The 27799-nt window shown below is 47.7% G+C and overlaps 2 protein-coding genes across 2 annotated transcripts; one reads left to right on the top strand and one right to left on the bottom strand.

The window, feature by feature from the left end:
• The first annotated feature begins 1141 nt into the window (after positions 1-1141).
• LOC100826872 (probable lysophospholipase BODYGUARD 3) lies at positions 1142-9175 on the top strand. Its single transcript, XM_003571953.4, has 3 exons — positions 1142-2014; positions 2117-2663; positions 8433-9175. Exons 1-3 carry the CDS (start codon positions 1465-1467, stop codon positions 8755-8757), a joined length of 1422 nt encoding a protein of 473 aa, XP_003572001.1. The 5' UTR covers positions 1142-1464; the 3' UTR covers positions 8758-9175.
• Positions 9176-11036: 1861 nt separating this feature from the next.
• LOC100845412 (protein RRC1) lies at positions 11037-19481 on the bottom strand. The gene is made up of 18 exons (XM_003574196.4): positions 19175-19481; positions 18649-18715; positions 18410-18542; positions 18214-18259; positions 16521-16572; positions 16300-16440; positions 15978-16094; positions 15714-15879; positions 15478-15590; positions 15241-15312; positions 14845-15066; positions 14320-14378; positions 14149-14227; positions 13904-14041; positions 13193-13417; positions 12326-13110; positions 12055-12230; positions 11037-11881 (listed from the first exon to the last, which is right to left on the bottom strand). Exons 2-18 carry the CDS (start codon positions 18706-18708, stop codon positions 11616-11618), a joined length of 2850 nt encoding a protein of 949 aa, XP_003574244.1. The 5' UTR covers positions 18709-18715; positions 19175-19481; the 3' UTR covers positions 11037-11615.
• Between the last annotated feature and the right edge of the window lie 8318 nt (positions 19482-27799).

Here is a 27799-nt window from a genome sequence, read left to right as displayed (position 1 = left end):
CGGGAGCTCCGTATTCCGCCGCTCGCTCACCTACACGAGCTGCCCGTCCCAGCTTTCCTCCCGGCTCAGCTCACCTACGCGACCAGATCGCCCGACGCACGGCTCCCGTTGCCGCATGCACTGATGCACCAGCCGGTAATTACCCTGTTTGCTCGACACCTGACTGATTATTTTGGTGTCCCTGTATTGTACGTGATAGAATAGTTGATTTTCCGGCTTGTGCATGTTTGACGAAAATGTTTTATGCTTTGGTGCGCTGATGTACTGCTACACAAAAAATGATCTCGGATAGTAGTACCGAATACTACCAGATGACTTTGTGCAGAGGGGTTTACGTACGTACGTACGTACGGGTTGCTGGATCACGCAGGGGCGCTGACTAGAGTGCCAGTGTACGTACGAAGAACGTGCTAGGTCGGTCATGTCCGTCATGCAGCTGCCTCGTATAGCACGTCCACTAGCTAGCTCGAGTACGTAGAACGATCCAAACGGGAGACGCATTTATCTTTGGCCACGTGCCTGTGCCGTGTTAGCAGAGAAATGACGTTCGTGCATGCAGATTTCTAACTTGAGCTGAAACTTGGAAGTCATCCAAGCCAGCTTCCTCGCCTGTTCACACTAGTAATTTCTGCGGCAGGCAGCTGATCGAGAGGTCGCACTTTCCGTTTTCGAGAACTACCAAGGGTTGCGTTGCACGAGAGTTTTCTTCCGGTGGAACATAGAGGAGCTGTGGTTGGGAGCACCGAGCATTTACAAGTACACGGGAGTGGAAAATACACAGCACTACTCCGTGTCTAGCAGAATCTTTCGTTTGCTCTCAGAGAGACGAATATGCGCGAAGCGGCGAATGTTCATAATTCGCACATTGTAACTATCGCTCCGATTCCAATGGCGGTCGATGCAAACAATGGCAATTATATATTTTCGTCTGTGAACGAGAAGCAACTCTTTTGCGTTTTTCCTAAGAAGAGAAAACAATAATTTCGCGTGCCTGTGCTTTCACCATCTTGTCCGAGGCTGGCCTCCAACTTACAGTGAAAACCATAATTAAACTAGAAATAAGCTGGGGGCTTGTTACATATTAAACACTCCCAGCGTATATCTGTGTATATATGGTCCATGCCTTTGAAGAAGCAGCGCAGTGCGGTGCAGATGTGCTTGCAAACTTTCTCGGGCTGCTGGGTGAAAGACCCAACCGGAGCGGCCCCAGTTGGCCGGTGTCAGTGGTGTTAGCCCAGAGGGGGTTCACCAACCACCAACCCCTGCGCTTTAATTCGCCCATCAATTCACTCACTTGTCACCGTCTCACGCGCCGCGCAGCTCAGCTGCCTCTTCTACCGCGCGCTAGCTAGAGCTTTACCACCTCTCCTCCCTTCTCTCCGGTAGCAGTACTTGACTGCCTCCCATCATCGCTGCCCATCTCGATCTCTTGGCCGGCGTCGACCGTGTGTGGCTCAAGTACAGATGGCCGCGGCGCGGTCGGCATTGGCGTCGGCCGGCCGTGCTCTGAACGTGGCGGTGAGCCTGGTGGTGTTCGCGCTGCTGGACGCCCTGGAGCTGCTCCTCTGCGTGGCCTACAAGGTTGCCGACTACGTGGCCGAGGGCGCGTGGCGTCCCTGCTACTGCTCCTCGTCGGCCATGGCGGCGTCGGGGAACAGCAAGATCGTCGTGTCGGAGCGCGGCGGGTCCAAGGTCGTCAGCTTGCTGTCCTCCACCAAGCTCCACCTCGAGGACATCTCCGACACCCTCTACACCCGCCCCTCCGTCCTCGCTGCCGCGGCCGCCTCGTCGTCTTCGTCGTCGGCATCCTTCCGGCGCCGGGAGAACAACGTGTCGGCGGCCGGCAAGGTCACCGTGCACTCTGCCATCGTGCAGATCCTGCGCGGCAAGGACGGCGCCGGGGACGGCGAGCCGTACAAGCCGTACCCCTCCCCGCGCTGGTCCGACTGCCACTGCGCCAACTGCAACCCGGCCGACTCCGACCGCCTCTTCGTCCACGTCCAGCCCCCGCAAGGTACACAACACAGCCTCCTCCATTAACTAACACGAGCTCCACAAACATTAAAGATTTCCCAATTAATTCTCACGTCTCGCCGCATTGCTGGATTGATTTAAGGCGGTGGGGTGGTGGAGGAGGACGTGCTGTTCATCCACGGGTTCATATCGTCGTCGGGGTTCTGGACGGAGACGGTGCTCCCGCACGTGAGCCGGCGGCGGCGGCTGCTGGCCGTGGACCTCCTGGGGTTCGGGCGGAGCCCCAAGCCGGCGGACTCGCTGTACACGCTGCGGGAGCACGTGGAGATGATCGAGCGCTCCGTCATCCAGCGCCACGGCGTCGGCTCCTTCCACATCGTGGCGCACTCGCTGGGGTCCATCCTGGCCCTGGCGCTCGCCGCCAAGTACCCCGCCGCCGTCCGGTCGATCACCCTGGTCTCGCCGCCCTACTTCCCGCCGCCGGCGCCGGGGGAGACGGGGGAGGTGGCGGCGTGGGGGAGCTCGCAGAGGGTGCTCCGGGCGGTGGCGCCGAGGAGGGTGTGGCCGGCGATCGCGTTCGGGGCGTCGGTGGCGTGCTGGTACGAGCACCTCAGCCGCACCGTCAGCATCGTGCTCTGCAAGCACCACAGGCTCTGGGAGCTCGCCTTCCGCGTCTTCACCTTGTACAGGTAAGCTAGCTAAAGCTTGTAGTAAACGTAACTAATTAAACCATTTCATTTCGCCATCCGGCCCGGGGTGTGTGGTAAGAATTTTAGTAGCTCAACGGCATGCGACTTCACAGTTTCTTTCTTCCACTGGGATTGGATGGATATAGGTAGCGTAAGTACGTGTAGGCCAATGGAATTTAAGCAACCTCGATCGTATAGAGGATGAATTCATCGTTGTCCGATCGTCAATTGAGATCCCGTCAGTGGGAGCATTTATTGATGCCCCGCGTCTGCGTCGCCGCTGCATGGTGATGTGATCGGTGGGAGTTAATAAGCGACATATGAACTGAGTTTGACCCCGGTCAACAACGGTACTTGGCTACCATCTACTGTTTCGCTGCTCACTGCACATAGTCATGGACCACCTGATTTGCACCATCTGCTTTATCCAATTATCCCAGTCGCGTAATCAATACCATTCCACGAAACAACGACCAGACAATCTTGAAACTTTTGAAAAATCTCATTAATCAATAGCATTCCAGTGAAAATGTTACAGCATTCCAGCAGGTCCGTAAAAAGCTGACCCTAAAAAACTAAGGTACACCTAAAAAGTGTTTAAGGTATCGATTTACCTCGGGCGAAACAGATCCCTTCCCTAGACTAGCAGTATAATTTAAAGGCATTGCACGTGGTGATTTGACCGGATTCGGTGGCGGTGGACGCACGGTGGAGGTAGAGCATATTAGGCGTTGGCACAGGAGCTGTCAAAAACCTAGATGTAGCCTGCGGGCGGAAAATTTTATGGTGATTCTCTAAACTTTTTATAGGCCCTACAGTTTTAAGGGGTTTGTTCAGAGCATTTTTTTTCTCCGCAAAATTCAAAATATTTACTGTCGATCTTATATAAGGGATCTGCTAGAGATGCTCTTAGTGCAATGTTTTAGCGATTTGAAGCTGAGATGGTCGGTTGTTGAAACGTTTGAAATGTGATAGAGATTTAAGGAAAAAATCAAGACGAACTAATGATGAATAGACATAAAACATGCTTTATGGAAAGTTTTCAGATATAAAACTAGTCCATTAACTTTTACCAAAAATCCGAGAATTTTATCATCTCACCCACCCACACTTCATGGGAAGCGGCAGTAGCACCGCAGTGGTCTCAGGAGGGCATATTTGGCTGTTATGGGCATGATTATTTCTTTCAAGTTTCAACTGAAATGAAAATTTAAATTTCCAATAGGCACCTAAACATTGGCTTCTCGGTCCAAACATTTTGATGACCCATAAATTCAAGACAAGTTCAAACTTTTGTAAAAAGAAACCTAAAACTTTGGTTAGAATTATTAAAAGTTCAAGTGAAAGTTTCAGCCATTATATTCAGAAATTTCAATGGTGTCTAGAACATATGTTTAACTTAATTTGAAACCGTTGGTGTGGGTGTGTCAAAGTAGGGCAGGTATAGGGTGGATTGGACCTCGATCCGGTTGCTAAAAAACGAGGAATTAATCTCAACGGACGAGGCTGGCCCTTGGCTCTTTTTTTTCGATAAAGGGAGCTTCTATTGAACTTAAAAGTCGCATCAAGGAGATACATCAAACAAGTTCGCACCCGGCCTCTGCATAACAAGATGCACACATCTCAACAAATCCGTACAAAAAAGGAAGAGTAAAATTTTAATCCAACCAACAAGAAAAAACACTAAGGAGCTTGCAGCCGCAGAAGCCCTTGGCTCTTGATCTCAGGAAACTCCTCACACCATCACACGGATGTTGTAGCACTGTATCTCCAGTCTACTCAAATTGCAAAACTCAAAGCCTAAAGTTGGACAGAATTATGCATACTTTATTCTTTCTGCTCACAAATTATGCATACTTTAGGCTTAACAAATGCTCAAATGAGTCCACTAAGATCTAACCAGTTCTCAGTCGATTGGGAATTAGGAAAGTTGAAACTCACATTGATTTGTTCCTTGAAAAAAGTTTCATCCATTGATACTTAGTACAAAAAAAGAGAGGCAATTGCACCACTGCCCAACCAACTTGAGATGTGGGAGCAGTTTAGTCAACAAGTTGCAAAATGAGCAAAACTAGTCCCAGAAATTTAGGTCCGGGAGCATTTTAGTTCAATTAGTCCGAATTGGACACATGGCAGCTAGATGGTGTCCCGTCGGGCCGTGGAAATTTTGCAAAAAAAAACTCGGACAGGAACAATTTGTACACCCGCCGCCTGGTGAGGCCATTGGAGATGAAGGAGAGCTTTTGGAGGCCCGCGAGGCTGAAGAGTGTGGCAGTGAGGGCGCCGGTGAAGGATTTGGCGGCGAGGGAGAGCTCCTGGAGCATGGCGTTGTAGGGGGCGGAGGAGGGGAGCGCGCCGATGAGGAATCGATCTCCCTGATTTTTGGCCGGGAATCGTCGGCCTCTTCCTCTACTGGATCTGCCGCACGGGCCTACTTTGCCCAGAAGTCACCCAACGTCGTCCACCTCACTGGCCCGCCTTCTCTGGACCTGTTGCCAACTCTCAGGATGGGAGTGGGATGCGCAATAACCGCAGGGGTTTTCAGCAAAAATAAATAAGAAGGACACGTGTCAACGCCTGATTGGTTTGGACCTCTAAGTAATCCGAATCTCAACTTAATTAGTTTTGCTCATTTTGCAATTTGTTGGACTAAACTGCTCTCATCTCTCAAATTGTTGGTCCAGTGGTGCAATCTATTATATACTAAAAGCAATATGAGAGATATCGAGAGGAGGCTCCGCGTTGATCAACATCACCCTTATTATTTTGACCATTGGATATGAGATCTGAGGGTAGAGAACCTTACATATGTTACGCTGTTTACGTCCAAACATGTTATCATTATCACGTTGGCAAAAAAAAACTCTAAAACGGAACCGAACTGTTACGCTGCTCGGTAATGTCACGTGGTTGCTAAAAAGGGAACCGAACCCAAGAGTCCAAGCATGCTACGTTAGCTTTTGTTGGTAAAAACAAGATTTGATCCTAGAAAGAAACGGACCGTTAGCTGCGAGATAGTAGAACCGAAACCAAATTACGTACGTCCAGGAACCGAATACCTTAGCTTTTGGCTTTACGTAAAGAAACATGTGACATTAGGTCCTTTATATAGCTTTTGGCTTTATGTAAAGAAACATGTGACATCATGTTCTTTATATGGGTTTCAATATCAGAACGACCCGCGTCTCACAAATCAGTAGATGGGATATAATGTTTTTCTCGCTGCCACTAACTAACAAGCTATGTTTTTTCTTTAAAAGCTTTATCTCATTTAATAATAAAAAAATATCAAAACAACTAAAATGACAACAATGATTTCGGATAAACCGAAAATTACATCAAAAATATTTGAAGCCAACTTTTCTATCTGCGCCATTTCAATCTTTATATTTCTCCAAATACCTGGTAACGAAATATTAGAAGACCAAATCTTTATAAGCTGGACTACCCTTTTAGGTTTTACTAAGCCGCATGAGCCGCCCACCCCAGCGTGTGAGAACTAGAAATCGTTGAGCGCGCGGTGGCCGAGACCATCCCTCGCAAAAAAGATCGTTGAGATCGTTGAATCCTTTATATGGGTTTCAAGATCAGAACGACCATGCGTCTCACAAATCAGTAGATGGGGTATAATCTTTTCCTCGCTGCCACTAACTAACAAGCAATGTTTTTATTTAAAAGCTTTATCTCATTTAATCAACAAACAAAATTGATCCAAACAACTAAAATGACAACAATGGTTTCGGAAAAACCGAAAATTACATCAAAAATATTTGAAGGCAACTTCTCTATCTGCGCCATTTCAATCTTGATATTTCTTCAAATACCTGGTAACGAAATATAGACAAAACATGTATAAGCTGGACTACCCTTTTAGGTTTTACTAAGCCGCTTGAGCCGCCCACCCCAGTGGGGTGAGAACTTGAAATCGTTGAGCACGCGGTGGCCGACACCATCCCTCGCAAGAAAGATTGTCAAACTGTTGAATCATCGTCGGACTGATGAGGAAGATGGCCAAAATAACAAGCTGTGAGATCCACAAACTCCATGGAGTAGACCATGATATCCATATCACGGCGATGGAGTCAAAAGACCCTTAATCCATGCATCGTTGCTCCACCGTCAGGCCGCCGCCGTGAAGGACACACGAAACCTTACCAAGAAGGCACTAATACAATGGTCAGACGTTGATACGTGGTTTCCCTCACCTTCAGACGTCCAATAGACTATCGGAGACGAGAGGAACTGACGAAGATGGAATCCTGGTCAAGATTTAATGAGGATGGCATATTTGATTTGATGGATGTGCTAGAAATAAACCTCACGCGATGACATATTTGATTTCATTCATGGGCTAGAAATAAACTTTGCATATGGCCATTACGAATTAAGAAACGGGTGCAAGGTAGTTGCCGAACAAATTTGTAATTGGAGCTATATGCTAACGTGAATCACGTCTGACATGATTTCCAAGATAACATTTTTGAAAACAATTTTGATAAATACGTTTCTGAAAAAAAAGTTATACCAAATCAATAACAATTTGTGTTTTAAAGACGCGTGCATTTTTTTCATGATGGGACAATGATTTGTGCCACGGAAACATTCTGCTTGACTGATAAAAGGAAATGTTCTGCTTGATCAATAAAAGCATATTTTCTTGACACTAACAGAAACAAAGTTTCGCAGTAGCGAAAACAACTTTTTGGTGTAACAGATAACGAATCATTGATACAAATTCATTCTACGTGAGTTCTGGCAACCGTTTTTTTGTTTGCGAAAGGCATATTTAAAGCAAACAACTCTTATAGTACTATATTCAATTAAACAAAAATAAAATTATACAACTCCTTAAGGAAAAACTTTGGACTTCCAAACCATGTCGGAGGGATTTCTTGAATGAATCGGCCAGGAAGTAACCGGTCTGAGCCAGAAGATGCATGCGTGATATTGATCTAAGAAGACTATCGTCCCAAAAGGCGAGGGCAAGGATTGGATGACCATCGTAGATTCGGCCAGACTGATCTTTCGAGACCTAACCTTGCTAGCTTCGAGGCGAAGTCGAAGTTGGCCAAACCTCGCCGATTAGAGAAAATGCACACATGCACGAGTATGTTGAAAACACGAATACACATAACCAAATCAACTATTTCAAAAGAGTCACCGCCAACGAGAACGTCACCAATGAGGTGGATCATTAGTCGAGAAACCATATTCCTAAACCGCACGGCTCCGCCATATCCATCATAGCCTCGTAGTCGAGGAACCTAACCTAACTTTAAGAAACCAAACTACCACCCTTCAACGCAGGTCGGTGTCCCACCCATCATGCCATAGCGGCAAACGGGGTAAGAGGGGACCTTCGCAGCGCCTGCAAGAAGCGGTAGAGCGAAAATGCTTTTTTGGAATGGAAGCGGCTAGGGTTTCAGGAGATAGGTACCTTTTTTTATTTTGATGAGTTATGAAAACCTCAGACAAGACGTCATGTCAACAACATATGGTGAAGAGTTCGACGAACTGCATGCATGATATGCATGTGATTTCACATATGACTGACTAACATCTATTACCTCCGTCCCAAAATAAGTGAGGTGGATACAAATCCACGTCACTTATTTCGGGACGGAGGGAGTATCATTGATGAGTGTTTTTAAAATAATAAAGCAATATGTATATGCGACAAAAACATAAAAAAGTTATAAAGACGATTCCCACCTTGCTAGTTAACTAAAAAAAAGGTCCATTGACATCTATATAATTTTTCATTTGCAGGGTCAGGACATACCTGATGGACGGCTTCTTCTGCCACACCCACATCGCCTCCTGGCACACCCTCCACAACATCATCTGCGGCAGCGCCAGCAAGATCGACCAGTGCCTGGAGGTTGTCCGGGACCAGCTCACCTGCGGCGTCACCATCTACCACGGCGGGGACGACGAGCTCCTTCCCGTGTCCTGCAGCTACGCGGTGCAGTCCAGGATCCCGCGCGCCGTCGTTAAGGTCGTCGACGGCAGGGACCACGTCACCATCGTTGTCCGACGCCAGAAGGAGCTCGCCAGGGAGCTGGAGGAGATCTGGGACACCAAACGGCCCTGAGACACTTTCAGATCAAATCAGATCATCGGTGTGCAATTCTTAGGGTGAAGAGCAGGATCAGGGGTGTGGGAATGGCACCTCGGATTAACAAGCAAAATCTGTGTCTTTGGTCGAGGAAGAAGGCTCAAGGCTGCATGCATGTTTGCGGCGAACAACCACATTTGCGAATGCGGCAGAAAGCACAAGGGGGGCAAGCAAGCAAGGTCTTGAGAAATGTGAAGAAGATTACCTTGAATCTTGGTTTATTTAACCTATTTTTTCTTCTTCTCGAGTTTTCACATTGAAGGCTGAGAAAAAATCTTGCCTGCTGGTACTGTGTATAATTACGTGATAAGTCATGGGTCATTCCGGTTGTAATCTTGTTGAAACAGAGCTTGACATGATCATATCCGTTAAGTTCGTAGCCAGTGTGCTCCTATCCTTTCTGGCACAATTTCGGTTCTTCCGTATTGACGTCTCATTCTCCTTCTCTAAAATGCATACCACGCTCAGGTACGAAGATAAGGAGTGCCAACTCCCAAGTTTCAGACCGAGAATGCATACCATGCATGTTCAGACACAAAGACAGGGGGTCCAAAGTTTCAGACCGAAATATACAGTGAAAATATTCAATTCCATGCAGTCTCGCTCCATTCCCATGAAGCGATCGGACTGGTTGAGCCCAATTTGGACTCCACGAGAGTACAAAAATTCAACGGCGCCTGCAAAATATTCAGAGGAAGCATAGCCACGATGTCACACACATACTGGTCTGCAGCCAGACAGCTATCACAATGGCGCCAATAAATGGCGCGTCCGCGTCACGTCCTCATGACCTTGCATTGCATGCATGGGCCCCGACAAGCACTCGCGGCATAATAAAGCCATTCCCTGCCCTTGTACTACCTTGGTCTACTAGTAGCAACGTTCAACTAGTGGCATTCGACTCGATCGGTTCTTCATGGCAATAAAGATTGCACTGCCCCCGGCTAGATGAACTTCCGCAGTTGACTGAAGAACAGAATGAATCAAACCGAAGAATAGTGCTCGAGTTACTCAGTAATCTTCTCTTGTGTTTTTTATTGTTTCCCATCTTGATAAACAAACTTGCACTAAAACATCGATAAGTATTTAGAAACGGAGAAATCACAACTGAAACTATTTTGGTTCAGTAAGAATGGATCTTACTCTTAGACTTCTGAACTCACGTGCCAGTTTCAGCGACTAGCTTAGGTTGTGCGCGGGTGGTGTTAGAAGATGTTCTCTTCCACCACACGTAAAAAATGTACTCCCCACCACACTTAAAAAATATACTCCCTCTGTCCAACAAAGAATGTCTCAACTTTAACTAAATTTGAATGAATCTATACACTAAGTCATGTCTAGATACATTTAAATTTTGACAAATTTGAGACATATTTTGTGGAACGAAAGAAGTCTCTAATGTTCAGATGGCCGACGGAAATTCAATACGGAGTGAGGGAGTAACATGGGCCCTGATGAAACCTCGTAATTTAATGCAAGTACCCCGCTACCCATCCCCACGAATCGGACCCCGGAGCAAGTCGCAAAGAACCTGCACAAGAACACGCACGGAAGCGAGCAGCCAGCCAGGAATTACAATTTGGACCCCCCCTACGTAGGCCACTTGCGGGCTTCCGGCCACCGTAGGAAGGAGGCACGGGGAGACTGGTGAGCAGCAGCAGCACCGCTGCACCAGCGGGGGTACCCGACCCATGGACGGAATGGCACAGCCGTGTCTGCATGGGAAGGGAACTGTTAGGAGTTGAATTCATTTCTGGATGGTTAATTCAACGTTGAGAGATTACCATTTACAGCAAGGAGGAAGCAATGTCTGAAGACAGGAACTACCACGGCAGTGTAGTAAAGAATCCTGCATGAAAAGGTTGACATCAACATGCGGGACGAAAAAAGTGAGTAGACCACTGGCCTGACGAGATACAAGTACTGGCTTTGAGTATGATCAATCACCCAGCGGATGTCTTGTGACTACAGGAGTGAGGTTATGCAAGAAAGAATGGTCCTTGGTCCTTGTGCATCAGATACATGGTAGAAGGTCGTCGTATGGCGTGGAAAATCACAGACAAAAACCTATTTTGCAAACAAACTTGTTTCTGAATCCTCATCATCCAGTGCATAGTTGTAATCTATCGGATCAACATCCGGTCAACCATGGTACGCTTCACATTGTCAAACTGAACAGGTTCCATTTGGCTTAATATGTTGAGGAATTTTTTTCCTCCAGTTGGACCAAGTAAAAGATACTGGCGCACAGAAAATTACAAGCACCTGAATTTACACCATCAATCAACAGATGATACAGCCCGGCCTCAGATTATCCATGGCGGAAGAATGCACCAGCAAGTTGAACGACAAAGCAACTTTAACCTCCACATCAAGATTAAAAACTGTTGAGTCCAATTGAGGCAACAAATTCTATTGCGAGCTCAAAATGATCAGTGCTAGTTCTAATCTGAATCCTACAGCATTAAGGAATCATAACAGAGAAATCCATACTGCAGCCTGCCATCCAAGTTCATTAGCAGCAGTCCATGACCAGAATGGGCAGGCAGCATTTCATTCAGTGTTGCTACTTAAAAAATGTGCTTACTAAATATTTGATTTTGCCACAACGCTACTTCTTCTTTGAAACTACAAAATGGGTCCTCTATGAGGAGAACCAACTCCATTCTCAGCACTGGCCACTACGAACAGGTTCTTCAAGGCATGGAGCAGGACATGCATACACATTGAGATGAGGCATGTATCAACTGATGCAAACAAGCTAAAATTTAACCTTGCTCCAAGACCCCTGTTAAGGCAAGGTAAGCTCACAATAGAAGATTTTCAAGTACCAATCACCTTCCCTTTCTCCTGTCCTTTTCCCTGTCTCGGCTCCTATCATAGTGATCATCCTTCCCTCGGTTTGCACTTTTCTCGCGAACCCTATCTCTTCCAACATCATTACCATGCAACTTGTCTCTGCTGCGACTGTGCTCTCGATCTCTATCTAGTGATGATGACTTCCTTGAAGGACTACGACTCCTATTCGGACTGCGAGGCCGCTTCCTGGAAGAATCATGCACATTACCGTACCTTTCTTTCCGCTCCAATGGTGTTCTTTCTGCAAGATAGAAGATGATGTAAAATACACACACACAAAAATTAAGTTGAGGGCTACAGCATGGCCCATGTTATTGTGAAATAACAACAAATATCGAAGGTGGAGAGGTGCCAAAGAAACAGGAACACCATTATCAAATAAACAGGGTATTTCCTTCCTGCCTTCTTACATACCAGAAGATCGGATGTTGTTTGCACCATCCATTTGAGAAGTCAAACCATATTCAGACTGAAGATGCCTACGGTGGCTGGCAATCTTCCTCTCAATCTCCTCCGTGTTGCGCAAACCATTCTCCTCGAGAGATTCACGATACTGCATAACAGCAATCTCAATCTGCCTCAGCTTCTGCCTGCAGATCAGAAGGTGCTGTGACTAAGTACAAAAGAATGTGAAACAACAATGAAATAGCGACAGGATCAAACATTTGAAATGGAGGGGGGGTACCTATGCTCTTCATCAACAATTGTGTCTTGATGGTGACTTGTGTGATCAGATCTAATTTCTGATGTGTCACCTTTCCCAGGTTCGCCAGCAATATCACTTCCAGATGAATAACTTAATCCCAATCCTTGACCGCCTTTCCTATTTTCATCATCACTGACATCATCATCTCGATTCCATTTAGAATCTGGCAAGATGGGATCAGCTTTCTGCTTCTTGCTTGGAACTTGTTCAGGTTCAGCAGATGCAGGCTCCCCAGAGTGTCTTTGACTTGTATAACGAGAGAGCCCCGGCATATCCAATTCATCAGCAACAGTACCTTCTCCAAATCTTGAAGCACTACGAGTGTTCAAACCAATATCATCTCTTCCAGTCCTATGAGGTTCGCCTTGTCCATATTTTACGTCAACATCTTTCTGATATACTCGCTCCTTCTCAGCCTCCTCCAAGCTGAGCAACCTGGCAACCATCGTCTCTTTACCACCGCATAGTGACAGGCCATTATGTCTACAACGGCGTTCAAGTTCAGCAAGCGGAAGCCCTAACAGCTCCTTCGTTGCTGCTGCCTTTCCTGTGGCCAGGGCGCCATCTTCATCAAGCCTAAATCCATTATTACCATCCTCAGAGCTAGTTTTCTTTTCAATTTCAGGTGCATCACCACATAAAGAGTGGAACTGGGTGACCCCAGAGTTGCCTGATCTAAGAAAGGTAGCTTTTAGCCCATTCAGATATGCATCAGAAAACAAGAACCAGTCTGCCCATACTTGTAGAACTTTCAAAACCCTCTCCTGCAAAAAAGTAATAGATGAATGTATCATGTAAAATCACACGGAGAAAAAAGAACTCTACTACTCAGCACATAGAGCTCACCTTCAGAGCTTCAGCAGTAATCCTTCCTGTGATACTGCGGTACAAGTCATTGAAACTTTCCATGACATCTGGTATAGCAGCCTCGAACTTGGTTCGAAATGCAGAAGCATTCTTCACAGGAGCACTACTATTGTGAAGGATGTCTGATACTAGCATAAGTCTTGCAACCTTGGTTGGGATGGGTGTCTCCTTGAGTGTCAATGATTCTGCAAGAACTTCGACAATCTATACAAGGCAAGAATCAATGAGTTTCCTCAAATGTGAACTATAAAATATAATTGAAGTATGACAAACGAATGACATGTGTAGTTATACTAGTCTACGACCTGATGGTCCCGATAGTCAAATGTACTACTCAACATGATATAAATTTGACAAAAGTTTCATTTTTTACTCTTCATACACACACAACAGATCTCATCAAAAGACAGCATCAGCACATGCTTTAAGCAGATAGTTCATGCGAAGTAAAACCGCATGAATCCCATGACCACAAGGTTTGACTCCATGATCAAACTATTAGCTGATCTCAGAATGGTTATAAGTCACTTTTCCGCGTTACTAATTGAGAAAAAAGGGGAAATGGCCGGACACATGAAACAGAATCAACCTACAATGATTCTAAACCAGAACAAGTTCATAACCTTACGTTCAAGGAAAAAAATACAGAGAATATAGCTGACAAGGTGAAATGTACTTGGTACGCATTACCTCTCCAGCAGCATCAGCATTATCCAGCGCAAATCCCATAGCCTCCTTTATCTGACTCCGCTCTAATGTCAATGCACGTAGCATGTCCTCAAATTCATCACGCTGTGAATCAGTCAATGTACGCTCCACTTCAACACGCTGCAGAATGAAACCCAAATTAATCTTGTGATTGGACAAAAGCATTTGCACCATCTAAGAGGGAAGGTAAAAAAAAAGGACTCTGCCAAGGTCCAACGAAACCTTACCCTGCTTCTACCAGCTGCAAAGGTGGATTCTTTTTCATGATCTGGGCTTCTGCTGGATGGCAAAGCAGGTGGAACCCATCTAAAATAGCATAATTAATACAACATTGTCACCAAATAGTCAAACAGCACAGGACCAACACATAATAGAAAATCATTGTGTACCCCTATTACCTTCCACTTCCTGTAATCATGATAAATGGTTCTGTTCTCCATCGTTGTAAAGTATCGCCCTGCGTTCCAATACCATAAGGAGTCAAATATTAGGATCATATCAGTACAGTAATTCACATGTAACTAGCTCATACATGTGGTTTGTGTATGTAAGAACATAAGTGTCTGGTTACCAAAAGTAACTTCTTTTCCAACTACGCATTAGTAGACTACCAAATTATAGAGAACAGGAACAGCTGAACAGAACACAGAAAGTCAAATGATATCTATTTCACTAAACTAAAAAGTATTCAGTTCCACCGATTACAGGGCTCTCACTTTGCAAAACATATACACTGGACAAATGGCATAGAGGTCACTAAAAATGTGTGTTTGTTTTGCAATCAAAGATAGCATACACACACAGCTTTACTATCACCACATGCAAGAAGAACAGAAATTTGACCAGATAAGCATATACAAACAATCTCCTATTGCTAGATCAGAGATAGCATAGAAAATGTAGACACGGACAACAGTAGATACCTGAGCAAAGGAGTACAACCTCCAAACATAGTATGTGTGCTCTTTTGATTTAAGATCAAACAAGAAGGTAAACAAAGCATTTCCTCGTCCTCTCTCCATAATAGCTTGTTCAAAAGCACATCCACCATCAAGCACATGCAGAGCCATTGTGTCAATCACATGCCTAAGATGTGAATCATCTGGGGGAGCAACGACTATATCAGGAACGTTTGGAGTAAGGACCTGTTAAATGAATCCACAAAGTAAAATTAGAGGAAAATTTAGCACAAAAGCTAACGTGCAATCATCCTCATCGAGGCAAAACTAGCATGCTTTTGTGGTTATGATAACATGGATATCAAGACCACCACGCACACAAGGACAGAATAACAGATACACATGTAATAAGTCACCAACCAGCTCTGAGGTTTGTGGTGTAACAGATGCAACAGGTGGACCTCCAGGACCAGATATGATGACAGTGCCACCCTGTATATATATAACATAGAAAAAAAGAGGTCATGAACGATAATTAACTCCCTGCAAAAGAAAAAAAGACACAGGAAAACACCAAAAACATTTCATATACTTAAAGCTTCAAAACAAATTATAAGAGTTAGCTGCACAAACAAACTTTGGGATGAAAGAAGCAACCTCCTTATTTCTGATGGCCATATGTCCTGGAGGAGGAGCAGGCAGTGCTTGGGATGGAAGTGCAACAGATTTACCCCACCCTATCTTGAGCTCATAGTCGTACACAACAACACCTGAGATAAATAGTTTAGTTGAACCGAAAGCAGCAAAAGAAGTGGGATTTTGAAAGTACGAATACATGACTATTTCAAGGTCCTATATAACATGATCCCCACTAAATGGAAGTGTAGTGTAACCTTGCATTTCATCCTTAGCTGCCTGTCCTTCTGCTCTATTCATGAATGCGACAAAACCACAGTTCCTTTGCCTTCTCCGTTCTTCTTCTGTTCGGGGCCACATAATCTTGACGCTAGCAATAGGTCCAAACCGACCAAATGTCCTCAAAAGAAAATTCTCATCCACCTAACATCATAGGGTATATAATGGAAGTTAAGCTAACCGTGATGCCTATGTACTTGGAATTGTTACTAGACAGAACATGTATGGTGGGCGAAATCAACCTTCGGAGAGAGATTGCCAACATATAAGTTTGTGGTCTGCGGATCCCCGTCATCAAATGATCCTGGTAATCTACCAGGATCAAATTCATCTGGTAGTTCATCAAAACGGCTAGAGGGCTGCAGGAAAAGGCTTTAAGCGTCAGTATACCAAATACAAGGACAAACTGCAAAACTCTGAGAGAGAAAAATGGGAACAATTGCAAATCTATCCTATCATCTGGAAACCTATTATGAAACAGTTTCAGAGTTGACAGACAAGATTCGTTTCTAAATTCTACTAGAAAGAACCAAAAGGTCCACCCTAACACATACTAATACCTACCGCGGAAGTGTCACCGTGTCGACCGTCACGTTCTTGATTACGTCTTTCTCGAAGCTCTTGCTCAAGCTTGAGTTCCTCCATGAACTTATCTATTGCTCGCGGCTTTCCTTTTTCCTTTTCCTTTGGCCGCTCATCTTCCTTCTGCAAGTACAGATAATGCTCAACCAAAGAACCATACTAACCACAGAGGCAACCATAAGAATATAAAAAAGTGCTTCTACCTTTTTCTCTGGCTCTCTCCCAAATGATGGCGGCAAAAAGGACGGAACGTACCTGGATAAAAATATGCTATGTATAAGGTACATATTAAGCTTGTAAGTTAGATTGTGCAACATATCATTTATACAACTAATGTCATGGGGCTATGGATCCAACAAATGGATAGGAGCAATGCAACAAGAAAAGGTACCTACTGCAGGGATATCTTGTATATTATCATTGAAATAAGGAGAATTTGGCACGTATGTTCTCTATTAAAATCATGTCAATACAACATATACTGATAATGTGTTAATTTCCCCACAAGTTTGAAATCGTTCTAGTTTACACAAGAACTAAGAGGTATAGTTAATCCTAAAGCTTACACTTTCAGGCTACTCTTCAATAATTTAGTGTAAACAGTGGACTATCATAAATCAAATGAGTAAAGCTCCATCTGGCATTACAGTGACTTTACAAAAATCACAAACACCTACATGCTTGCGCTTTTGGACAAAATAATATATCGTTGACACCATCATATTTGGAGCCATGATAGTAAAATCATATCAGAATTAGTCACATTTACCGTAACCAAAATGGTGCAGCAGCCACAAACTGGCCCTAAATCTAGACTATCGTTGCTAACCTAATTGGCTTGTTTTTGAAAAATTATGGGAGTTTGTTCTCAATGATGCCTACATCCAAAAGTTCATGTAAGCTGAAAATGGTTCTGCATCGTGAGAAACGAGATACGACCTCACAACATGGTATATTGTCATAGATGCCTTGATCATGACGTATGCAAAACATTAATTTTACTGGAAGTGAGAACAGTGTTAGAAACTTAGAATCATTTGATTTCTGGTTAGCTAAACCTAATAACAGAAGTTACATGGTCATATTAGGATAGTAGCAGTACTCCCAAATCATTATTACGATCAAAAAATAAAACCCTGCTCATACACTAGTTGTTCTCGACAGCAACAGATGTTAATCATAGGATTTTGTAGTTGGAGCAAAAGACAATCAGCGTCGTTGACATTGGAAAGTGGAAACTACTTCCACACAAGTCTAATGCTGTTGATAGTAGTGACAGCAATCCACGAAAATTGACATGAGCCATCATTGTATTATTATTCAAATATGTTCTGTAAATTACAGCCATCCTGTGATTCATTACACTTTACAAGGAGCAACATATCCATTCTTTTCTTGGTCCGCGACTCTACAATGTCATGGTCACAGTACAAGTGTACTACAGAAATGGTATTCATAAGTTCTGTAGCATTCTCATGATCAAGGCACAACTATAGTCAGCGCTACAGCATATGTGCAAGTCTGATGAAACGAGATTGCATGGCTTTGCAATTTTCATGATCAAGGCACAACTATAGTCAGCGCTACAGCATATGTGCAAGTGTGATGAAACGAGATTGCATGGCTTTGCAATTTTCATAAGGCCTACAGACAATTCATATTGTAAATGCATTCAACACTTGGCAATAAAAGATAGATGAATGTATAACGCATGAATCATAATTGTAACGTATAGTAAATTATGTGCCATTTACATAGCATCAAGTGTTAAAAAATTGCTCATGCTTGGTCTCCGGATTCGCAATTCTGGTTATACTGGCACATGACTGTCTAAAGATGTAGCTGTGGTGCCACAGGAAACCATCTTCTAGAACTCAAGTATTTTTTTCAGTTTACCTACTGCCCTTCTTTGGAACAGACCCCCCATCTTTGGACTTTCCACCTGTCATTGCCGAATGAATAAAAAGGACGGCCTCTTGAATAATTTGAGCAATAAAAGAAATAGTGCATATATCCATCATGATTGATACTGAAACAGCAAACTGTGAAGGCCTATGACAAAGTAAAGGGAAATGAAACCCATGCCACTAACCTTCAGAATCAGTTCTCATCTTGGCATTAGGATCAATCACACCTCCCCGGACAAACTTTGACCCAGACGTGCTTTCACCCTTGAATGATTCAACAAACTCAGCATACACGCGTGCCGCTTCATCTTCTTCCCTCTTAAGATACCAAAAGTAGTTAAAATAAGGTATGAACGAAATTTTAGTGCAACAAAAAAATGTGTGTTTAAGAAAGACGTTAAAGGGAAACCCCTTACGGCCTTACCTTCTTCCTCGCTTCCTCATTCTCCTTATGGCGGTTGAATGGGACTTTCTTTGAACTCATCTGGACACTAGCATACAACCATCACCAGGGCATCAGAATCCAGCACTTCAAACGTTAAAATGCAAAAAACAAAAGAACACATAAATATGAGAACTCAAGTTCCCAGCTCCCCGCTAGCCCCAGGCAGACACGCCCCTCGTACGCATACAGCACAGAGAGACGCGAATGCAACCTGCAAACGCCAGGCACAAACCAAAAGTCGAGAAGAATATCGCGCAAGTAACCTAAACCCTAACTCAGTTGAACCCCCATAGTATTGGGAAAACAAGCTGATATTAGACCAAATCGGATCGAATCCACAACTAACTGGATGCATTTACACATCTCAGGAGTAATGAGGTTATGGTGGTTGCTCGCAGCAACGAACACGAGACTCTTAGAACAATCGAGAAAAACAATTTAGGACTTGGTACCAAGCTGGATAGAAGGGGGGAGGGAGGGATTAAACGGAATCCTTCGGTCTTACCGCTACCGATTCCTAGAGTGATCAGCTGGGGAGCGAGAGCCCGCTGGTGACGAGCTTGGGGGGTGGGGGAGGGGGGGGGGGGGGGACGCCGTCCCGGCGATCCGGACGCAGGGATCTGGCCAGACTTGCTTCGGTGAGGTAGGAAGAGAGCCCCGCGGGGGCGAGAGAGGCGGCGGTGGTTTGGTGGTGGGGAGGAGGCGAGGGTGCCGGACTGCCGGTCGGACGCTCTCCAAGTCGCGATAGAGGCAGAGGACGTGAGCCGTAAGCGGCGGCCCGGCGAGATGGCAGTCGGGTCGGGTCTGTTCGCGGCTGCGTGGACCTCGACGAAACGAAAATTGTAAGGGCTTTAATTCAAGAAAAAAATCAATAATTTGAGAGAAATAGTGTACTAGTAGTACAGTACCAAATTTTGTTTCCGAAACAGAATTCCTAAATTTCAAATTTCCGTTAACTTTTTAGATGCAAGACGATCTTATAGGAATTTATAATAAGGATTCTTCTGTAAGTGCAATATTTTATGGTTAGCTATCAACGTTAACTTTTTGAGATGCAAGACGATATACAACGTAATTGCGAGGAAATGTTTCTAAACGTATTTAAATACCGTTAATGAATGGTCAGGCCTTTATTTCACCACGAGCAAACAAACAAAAAAATATGCTTGGCTAATGTTCAAAGTAGCTATGCCAAAAAATAACGAAACTTCTTGTTGTTTTAGAAAATGCTCGATGACACAAGTGCGAGAATTGTACGTATGGTGTGTACGCTGGCTTTATAGCGAAGGTCGCTGTACATTTGGACAAGTTGACACGTCGATATTTTTTGAACAGGTTCAGTCGACCCTGCGGGCACGACTTGGTCCTATGTTAGGACAGGTTTCGAGGGAGTCATTAGCCGGGTGTTTGGACCGAACTCGTCTTTCTAAATCACCTATGGCGAGAGATCTCTCGGGGCCGTCTCGGACTTTGGTCGAATTTGTCTTCCCAAGTAGCGAGGTTGGAATACCCTCGAGACTCTAACCCGATCCCTCTACTTCGAGTCAAGGTCGTATTAGACGGCCCGGAACCTCGAAACTAGGCTTCCTAAGTCGCGTCCCCGAGGTCGAGTCGAGATTAGGCTCGACCCAAGCACTCGAGAGCGGGCTCCTTAGGTTGCTCTAGCCCTCTCCTGTTTGATCTTATTCCAATGGAGAGTGAATGATACATGCCCCCATGAGGGGTATTTATAGCCTAGGAATCCATAACAAAAGACCATGGCTACCTTGAGGGGGAGGGAAATTGAGAGCAAAGTCATAAACTCATCCCTACACCTTTCTTGGCCACTACTCAAGCTCTTCTTCTTCTTTGACCATGGCATGAGAGGCTTGACTCGTTGACTCCTTGAGTCGGAGGCATTGGGAATGCCTTCGGGTCAACTTCAACGCTGAGAAAAGCCCTCACTCTGGGCCGCCCATTGCGCCCGGGCGCGCTCCTGCGCCGTGCTTGGCCTCATGGGCCTCCCGGGCGTGCAGGTTGCGCCCGACCGGGCCGGGGAGGCTTCCTCTTCTTTTTTTTTCTTTTTTTTGCGCTAGTTATTGGGCCGAGGCCCACTTTGCCACTTGGCCCGCCTAACGGTTCGCTGATTTAAGTGAAGCGATCGAACGGTCGTGGTTGCGCCGGCGCCCTAGATCCAACAGCCTGTGGCCTTCTTCTTCCTTCGTACGGGACGAAAAAGGAGGCCGTCCTCCCTTCTTCTTTCGTAGGGGGCACCGGTGCCAGGGATGACGCCAGCGGCCATGGGGCTCGGCCAGGACAGCGCGGACCGGTCCCGGTCGGCCAAACGGCCATCTCCCGTCCTTCCCTTTTGCTTCTTTTCCCCTTTTCTCCCTTGCTTTTGTCTTGGCTTGGCACAGTGCCTGTCCCCAAGCCGGCGACGTGTCGATTTTCGGGTGGTGGGACCCGGACGCCGAGGGGGGCCATTGGCCTATAAAACGGAGCCGTGGGAGGCTCGGGAGACCACGCGCACTCTCGTTTCCTCCCCTTCCGGTGCCGAAGACGAGCTCGGCGGCACCCGAAGGACGGGACGAGACCGGTGGCGACTAGGAGCTCCTTGGGAGCGCGTAGCTCGTCCAAGAGGTCGCCTAGCTTGCCGCGGGTACTGAAGATTGTTAAAGCTTCGTGGGGGTCAAGATTCCGCCGGGCGCCGGGCTTCGAGCGTTGCTGGCGTTGCTTGCGGTTTGAGCCCAATCGTGGTGGTGCTCAAGTGTTCCCGTGTCCCTGTCGAGGTGAGCCGCAGCCGAGTGTCCCTTCTTGTTGTCGGGGGATGCCGTTAGAGCGAGGCTTGCCGCGTCGCGGGTTGAGTAGTAGGGAGCCAATGGCCTCGGTCATTCCGTCGAACACCTGGCGGGTGCGACCCGAGCGGCATGAGCACGTGGCCAGGGCACCGCGAGCGCCGTCCCGGGGGCACGTTCCCGGAACGGCGAGGGTGAAGACGCGACGCGCGCGCCCGCGGTCGTGACGAGTGCAGGATGCAATGGTGCGGGGACTGTCGTGGGCGCGGCAAGGGCGCGATGCGCACATCGCACAGGGCGTCGGGCGGGCTCGGCGAGGACGCGCGAGGCGCGGGGTGATAGAGCTCGGGATACGTCGGGCACAGCTAGGGCGTCGACGTCCGCGGAGCGCAGCCAGGGCAAGCTCGGGATGCCGGTCATTTGGTCGAGCACCCCGTGTGCCGCTGCCTGGCTTCCTCCTTTTTTTTTTACCTGTAAGGTGCGCTGTCGGTAGAGTCAAGGGCCTTGGGTCTCATCCTTGGGCCAACGGGGTGCGAGTAGGCAGGGGACTGGGCTTCCCCTGTTCCTTCCTTTCCCTCGTGGGCCGGCGGTTGAGAGCGCGGCCACGGGCCCGCTTTCCTTTGTACGAGCGGGCCGAAGAGGAGCCAGGCCGTGGGAGGGCGTGGCGCCCTGCCTCTCTTTTTTCTTTTTCTTTTTGAAACTTGGTTGCAGCAGGCGACGTTTGCCGGTTGTGGATTTTCCATAGTTGATTCCCTTGGAAATTTCTTGCAACTTGTACTAATCTCCTTCTTGTCTTCTTGTAGGTGAGATGGCGGGATCCGACGTGGAGCGTCACGATGGCGCCAGCGGGAACGTCGAGTGGGAGGCCTCCCATAGGAGCGGGGCCGAGGCGCGGACGTCGGGGGGCAAGCCACGGAGATCGAAAAAGGTCACACGCCCGGAGAGAGGACCTCGGCCTGAGCCGTATCCGGCCTTGCCGGGACGGGTTCCCGACATTCTTCCAGCGTCCGTGACGACCGAGAAGGACTTGTCGGACCTTGTGGAGGCGGGCTACTTCCGCAAGGGCCTTGCCTCGCTTCCTGACGAGGGTGACCTTCGATTGGAGCCGCAGAGGCGTCGAGGGCACATCGTCGTGTTCACCAGCTGGTTTCACGCCGCACTGTGCCTACCCGTACACCCGTTCCTGCTGGAGTTCCTGGATACCTATGGTATCGAGTTGGCGCAGTTGCTTCCTTCGGCGATCCTGCGTCTGAACGTGTTCAGATGGCTTTGTGAGACTGCCTTGCGGGAGCCTCCGACTATGAGGTTGTTCTTGTTGCTGTTCACCGTTCACGTGGAGGAGCGCCGCACCCCCGACGAGAGTACTTGGAGTGCCTTTGGGTCGGTCGCCGTGAGACTTCGTCCCGGCTTCCATGACGAGTTCCCCCTGATGCCGGCCAAGAGCGCGGTGCGTCCGTTCAACGGGTGGGACTCGCAGTGGTTCTTCCTTGATGTTTCGGAGACGAGCTTGCGTCACTCCAGTAGGCTCCCTCAACACTCTGGGCCTAGGGGGCTTCGGGATGTTGTCCGTCCCAGGGGCACGTCCGTGGTCGAGGAGTGGGAGCTTGCCGGGATCAAGTCGGCTCGCTCGGAGCGTAGCTTCCGCGACCTTCTGGAGGAGATGGTGATGGCGGGCCGCTTCATGATGAGGGCACGACCACAGGCGGAGCTGGGGACCCCCTTGGCTTTTTGTCACCCACGCCGCGCGGCTAGGCGTGAGTTTTCATGACACTTGAGTCGTTTCTTCAAGTATTCTTGTTTGCTTAACACTAACCCTGGCTAGTGCTTGTGCTTGTTTTTCAGCGGCTTTCTCTCGAGAGCAGGCGGCCGAGTGGGCTTCCCAGATAGTCGGGCCGTACAACTCGGTGGTGCATCGGGCCTACGTTGATACCATCAACGAGGGAGGGTGTCACAACGTCGTTGCTGCGTGTTTCGACGACTCGGTACCAATGCGACCGGATCCAAAGTACGGGATGAAGGGAATATGCTCTAGAGGCAATAATATTGTATTATTATATTTCCAAGTTTGTAATTGATGTTTATATTTCTATGCTATAATTGCAATGGTTCTTGAATGTGAGATTCGGAGGAAAACTCATTTGCATGTGTGGAAACATAAACCCTAATTTAAAGGTCCCTAGTCACGCCTCTTTGACTAGCTTATATATAATTGATGATTCTATTTTCCTGATCATGAGCATATGATGCTAGTTATATATGAGAGCACATTGTTGGTTGAACAATGGTGTTGGATTGACCCAACTAATAATATACGGAGAGATCACATCGATTACTTGTTATCGATGTTATTGTTATTGTTGTAATTATCATTATCCTTAAATAATGAGAATATCGTATGATATTTATATCGAAAGGATACTTTGGTGTTACCTATTGTTTCCCATAATAGGGTTATCATGACGGTGATTTCCGGGTACTCCGGAAAGTATGAATTGACTCGATAGTTCAAGATTGGGATTTGCTCCTCTATCGGTGGAGAGATACACTTAGGGCCCACTCGGTACGACGATATCTATCACCGTCTGGCCAGACACAAGAATGGTATGATTATTGAGATATCGGAGTACGGAACGAGTTAAAAGTACAAAACCGGTAACGGGGATAACTAGGTACAAGTGGAACAAGGGTTGGTTCACGGGCGTACCGGAAGTCTCACCCTGGGTTTTGTAAACGTATCGCGAAGCAAAGGGAAATGGTTTTTAGTAACAAATGGTTCACTCGAAAGTCTTCGTGGATGTGTAGTAATTATTGAGAGTGTCCAGGCTCTTTAAATAATTATTGACTGGGTCATAGCTACACATTTCCGAACCTACGCGGTCACACGCTTAACGACGAATGGTTGTTTGAAGGTCTAGAGTTTGGAATTTGGTCGAGAGTTGAATACCGAAGTTGTTCAGAATGACGAGACATATTTTCTGGAGGTCCTAAATGTGATTTAGGAGTTACATAAATGTTCGGAGTAATCACGAGTGCTTTCGGAAGGTTTTAGAAGCCTCTAGAAGGATCCGATGGAAATTCCGGAAGGTCGCATGACAAAAGGTCAAAAGTCAAAGGTGAGTCAAACCCTGGTCAAAGGTTGACCATGGGGGCCGGCCAACTTGGTTTGGAGAAGGGGATATAAGACCCCTATTAGGAGTCCATATTTATTCCTATTATTAGAGGTAGGAGTCCTACCTCTAATAAAGAGGGGAGGGGTGGCCGGCTATAGGAGCACTCTCGCTAGTTGTCCTTTGCCCGTCAAGTCCGAGCTCTCTCCTCAAAACTTTAGAGTTTAGACGTCTAATTAGTAGATCGTCTACTTTCCGATCTAGTTTCTTCCGGCGGTTCTTCGTACTGGACGTCGAAGTGCTGCTGAACTATTCCTTCGGGACGTGTGGATACGTGTGGAGAGATCGACCACTTCGATATTGCGGGCGGATCGCTGTTCGTCTACTTCAAGCTTTCAGGTGCAGCAGATCGTGCGAGGAATATTCTCGCGGCTGGGAGGTATAACCGAGCTGCGGGAATCTGCTACAAGCTTCAACGACAATGTACTTCCGCTACGGTTGTTGGTACGTGATCAATCTATCGCATCCCCATATTGATCTTGGTTGGTTCGTTCGTAGGAAAATTTTAAATTTCTGCCTACGTTCCCCTTCACGGGAAGCTCATCAAGGCCGGAGAGCGGTACTCTCGTCTTGCGACTCCGTCGATGATCGCCGTTGGTTCTCACCTTAGAGATACTTGTGGGAAGGTGAAACCTCATGTCGTACTTGGGTTGGGTGTGCCGGTGGCCCCAATGCCCAAGATCCCTCGTCCTTCGAGTTCACGCAAGAGGAAGGCTCCTTCTCCTGACCTTGCCGACGTGGCTGAGTCGAGGTCTCCCTTGAGAGAGTCCATGGACATGCACCTAGCCGGGAAGACCGACATTGAGAAGATCCTACATCCGTCGCCTCACGAGCGTGCGGTTTTTGCCCAGAGGACCGGGCTTCAGCTTATGGTGGATACCTCCTCGGAAGCCAGCGGCGCGGGTGTTCCTGTGTTCTCTTTGGCTCGTGGGCCTGTCGAGGAGGAGCTTCCTGCCACCGGTGAGTGCGTGTGTGCTAAGCGCTTTAATTCCCTTTCGGGAATGTTCTCACGGGGTTTTCTTGTCTTGTTTCAGGTACGGGGCCTACGACGCCTGATGCTCCCGAGGCCGAGCCCCCGATTCCAGAGTGAGAGATCCGCTCGAGGCGTTGGAGCTTGTGAGTCCGCTTTCCTCGTCTCCCTTCTTGCTAGATCCATTTTGTCGGTCAGCGCTTATGATTTCTTTTCCTTTGCCAGGTGAGAGGCCTTGTCGAGGCCGTGGGCACTCTTCCTGCTCTCAAGGCTCAGGTTGGGGTGCTTTCGGCGGCCTTGGACGCCGAGACCTCGAAGGCTACCCTTGCCCTGAGTGAGTTGGCTTCAGAGAAGGCGCGACGGGAGGCCGTTGAGACTGAGCTTTCTCGGATGTCGGCGGAGCTTGCAGCCATGGAGGCGAGGGATCACCTTGCCGAGGAGGGACAGAACGATGCGATCACGAAGACCCGTCATGCCGAGGAGGACTTGGTGGTGGCCAGCCTCAACGTGGAGCACGTTCGAGCGGAGGTCGCCTCCCTCAAGGCGGAGTCGGAGGATGCCGGGTTCGGACCGGTGTTCGCCCCTCGTGCTCGCGCCCCCTCGGATAGCCGTCCGGAGGTGGTCTCGCTCCTGCTTGCCCAGGCTTCGGAGATGCGAGAGATGGTACTCTGTTTGAAGGGCTCTCCTCAGCCGGATCTTCCCCCGTGTCGTACGACGGACGAAGCGAGTAGGGTGCTTACTTCACAGCTGGAGCTCCTTGAGCCCGCCGTGAAGAGGTGCCTTCTGAGTACGGGTGCTCGACTTGTTTCGTCAGCCGTCGCGGCTGTCCTGGACGGCGGTGCCGGGACGAGTGGACTTGAGGGTGAGATGACTCACGGGACAAAGATTTTTCTAGCGGACCAGGGAGCTCCTCTTCGCGCTCTGGCTCGACGCTTCGTGCGTTGCCTTGAGCCCGCTCTTCAGGAGAGCGACGGTGGGGCTTGAGTCTTGTGGCCCTTCGAGGCGACAAGGTACCACAGCTGCTTACTTATGCGATGTTGCATATCCACTTATGACATAGCCTCATGACTTGCATGTTCTAGCCTCTTCGGACTCCAGGAAGCTATGCTTTCCCGCGATTATTATGGAGCCTTAACTCGGTTATTATCATGCAGGGCCCGTGCGCGACGTCTCGCATGCGGGTAGCATGGTTCTCCGAGGTAAGTAAGCTCATGCATAACTCGCTTATTTGTGGTTTTCCTTAAATGTGTTTTAAGGAGCTTCCGGCCCTCAGGAGACTTGGTTCTACTTGGCGGATGGCCTCGAGGGACGCTAGGATCCACCAAGGAACAGGTCGCTGGCAGCGACTTATGTCCGAAAACATTTTTAGGTGACGCTTGGGCGAACGTAGGCCTTTCGGCGTCCCTCAGTGAGCGGCACTGGGGAGCGACTCGGTTTTGGGGATCGTCCCTTCGCGACATTGCCGCTCGACAGGGTTCTCCTCTTTACGATGGTGGGTCGTATGAGTGTCTCGTGTTGCGCCACTCTTATCAACGACTCGTTTTATTGATCCCTCGCTTGCTTGTCTTAAGGTATGGCCCGATGGGCACTTACAAGCCTTATGCAGACGTGGCCTCGTTGGCGTTTACGATCCCCCGAAGTTTCGTAGGAAAGTGGCCAGTTGGGCGCTGATAGTCTTCTTTTGGGAGCGGCGAGGGTCGTCCTTGAGGTTCCCCCTTAAGCGTAGAAACGCCGGAGTTTGTCGCCGTTCCAAGCATGGATGAGGTTTTTGCCTTCCATGTTCTCGAGGTGGTATGCACACCATTGCCCAATACCGCGGCGATGCGGTATGGTCCTTCCCATTTAGGGTCGAGCTTGCGCCGGAGTTTTGGGTCGACGTTCTTTTTCAGCACGAGATCTCCTTGGGAGAAAGCTCGTTCCCGCACCCTCGTGTTGTAGAATTGTGCGGTGCTCTGCTCGTAGACGGTGTGCCTCGTGAGGGCTTTGTCACGAGCTTCTTCCACAAGATCGACGGCCGTCCTGTGATGCTCTTCATTTTCGATGAAGGCGAGTGGAGTAGCTTCTTGGAGTCTTTCGACCCGAGGTGAGCGGAACTCTACCTCAGCGAGAAGAACTGTTTTGGCGCCATACACCAAAGAGAATCATGTTTGGCCCGTGGAACGGCTTACGGAGCTGCGTATGCCCCCAAACCACGCTGGCGAGTTCGTCCCCCATGCTCC

The sequence above is a fragment of the Brachypodium distachyon genome, chromosome 3, assembly GCF_000005505.3.
Source record: "Brachypodium distachyon strain Bd21 chromosome 3, Brachypodium_distachyon_v3.0, whole genome shotgun sequence".
Taxonomy (NCBI): domain Eukaryota; kingdom Viridiplantae; phylum Streptophyta; class Magnoliopsida; order Poales; family Poaceae; genus Brachypodium; species Brachypodium distachyon.
The sequence above is the reverse complement of the archived record's forward strand: the minus strand, read 5'-3'. Positions and strand labels throughout refer to the sequence as shown.

Bases quoted from the DNA above. Each gene is read 5' to 3' on its own strand.
- LOC100845412 (XM_003574196.4), bottom strand. From the start codon at position 18,708: ATGAGTTCAAAGAAAGTCCCATTCAACCGCCATAAGGAGAATGAGGAA. The intron at 13,418-13,903 runs GTAATGCGTACC...TGCCTTGTATAG, and splicing joins ATGCTGATGCTGCTGGAGAG to ATTGTCGAAGTTCTTGCAGA. The intron at 13,111-13,192 runs GTGAGCTCTATG...ACTTTTTTGCAG, and splicing joins TTACTGCTGAAGCTCTGAAG to GAGAGGGTTTTGAAAGTTCT.
- LOC100826872 (XM_003571953.4), top strand. From the start codon at position 1,465: ATGGCCGCGGCGCGGTCGGCATTGGCGTCGGCCGGCCGTGCTCTGAAC. The intron at 2,015-2,116 runs GTACACAACACA...GATTGATTTAAG, and splicing joins CCACGTCCAGCCCCCGCAAG to GCGGTGGGGTGGTGGAGGAG. The intron at 2,664-8,432 runs GTAAGCTAGCTA...TTTCATTTGCAG, and splicing joins CGCGTCTTCACCTTGTACAG to GGTCAGGACATACCTGATGG.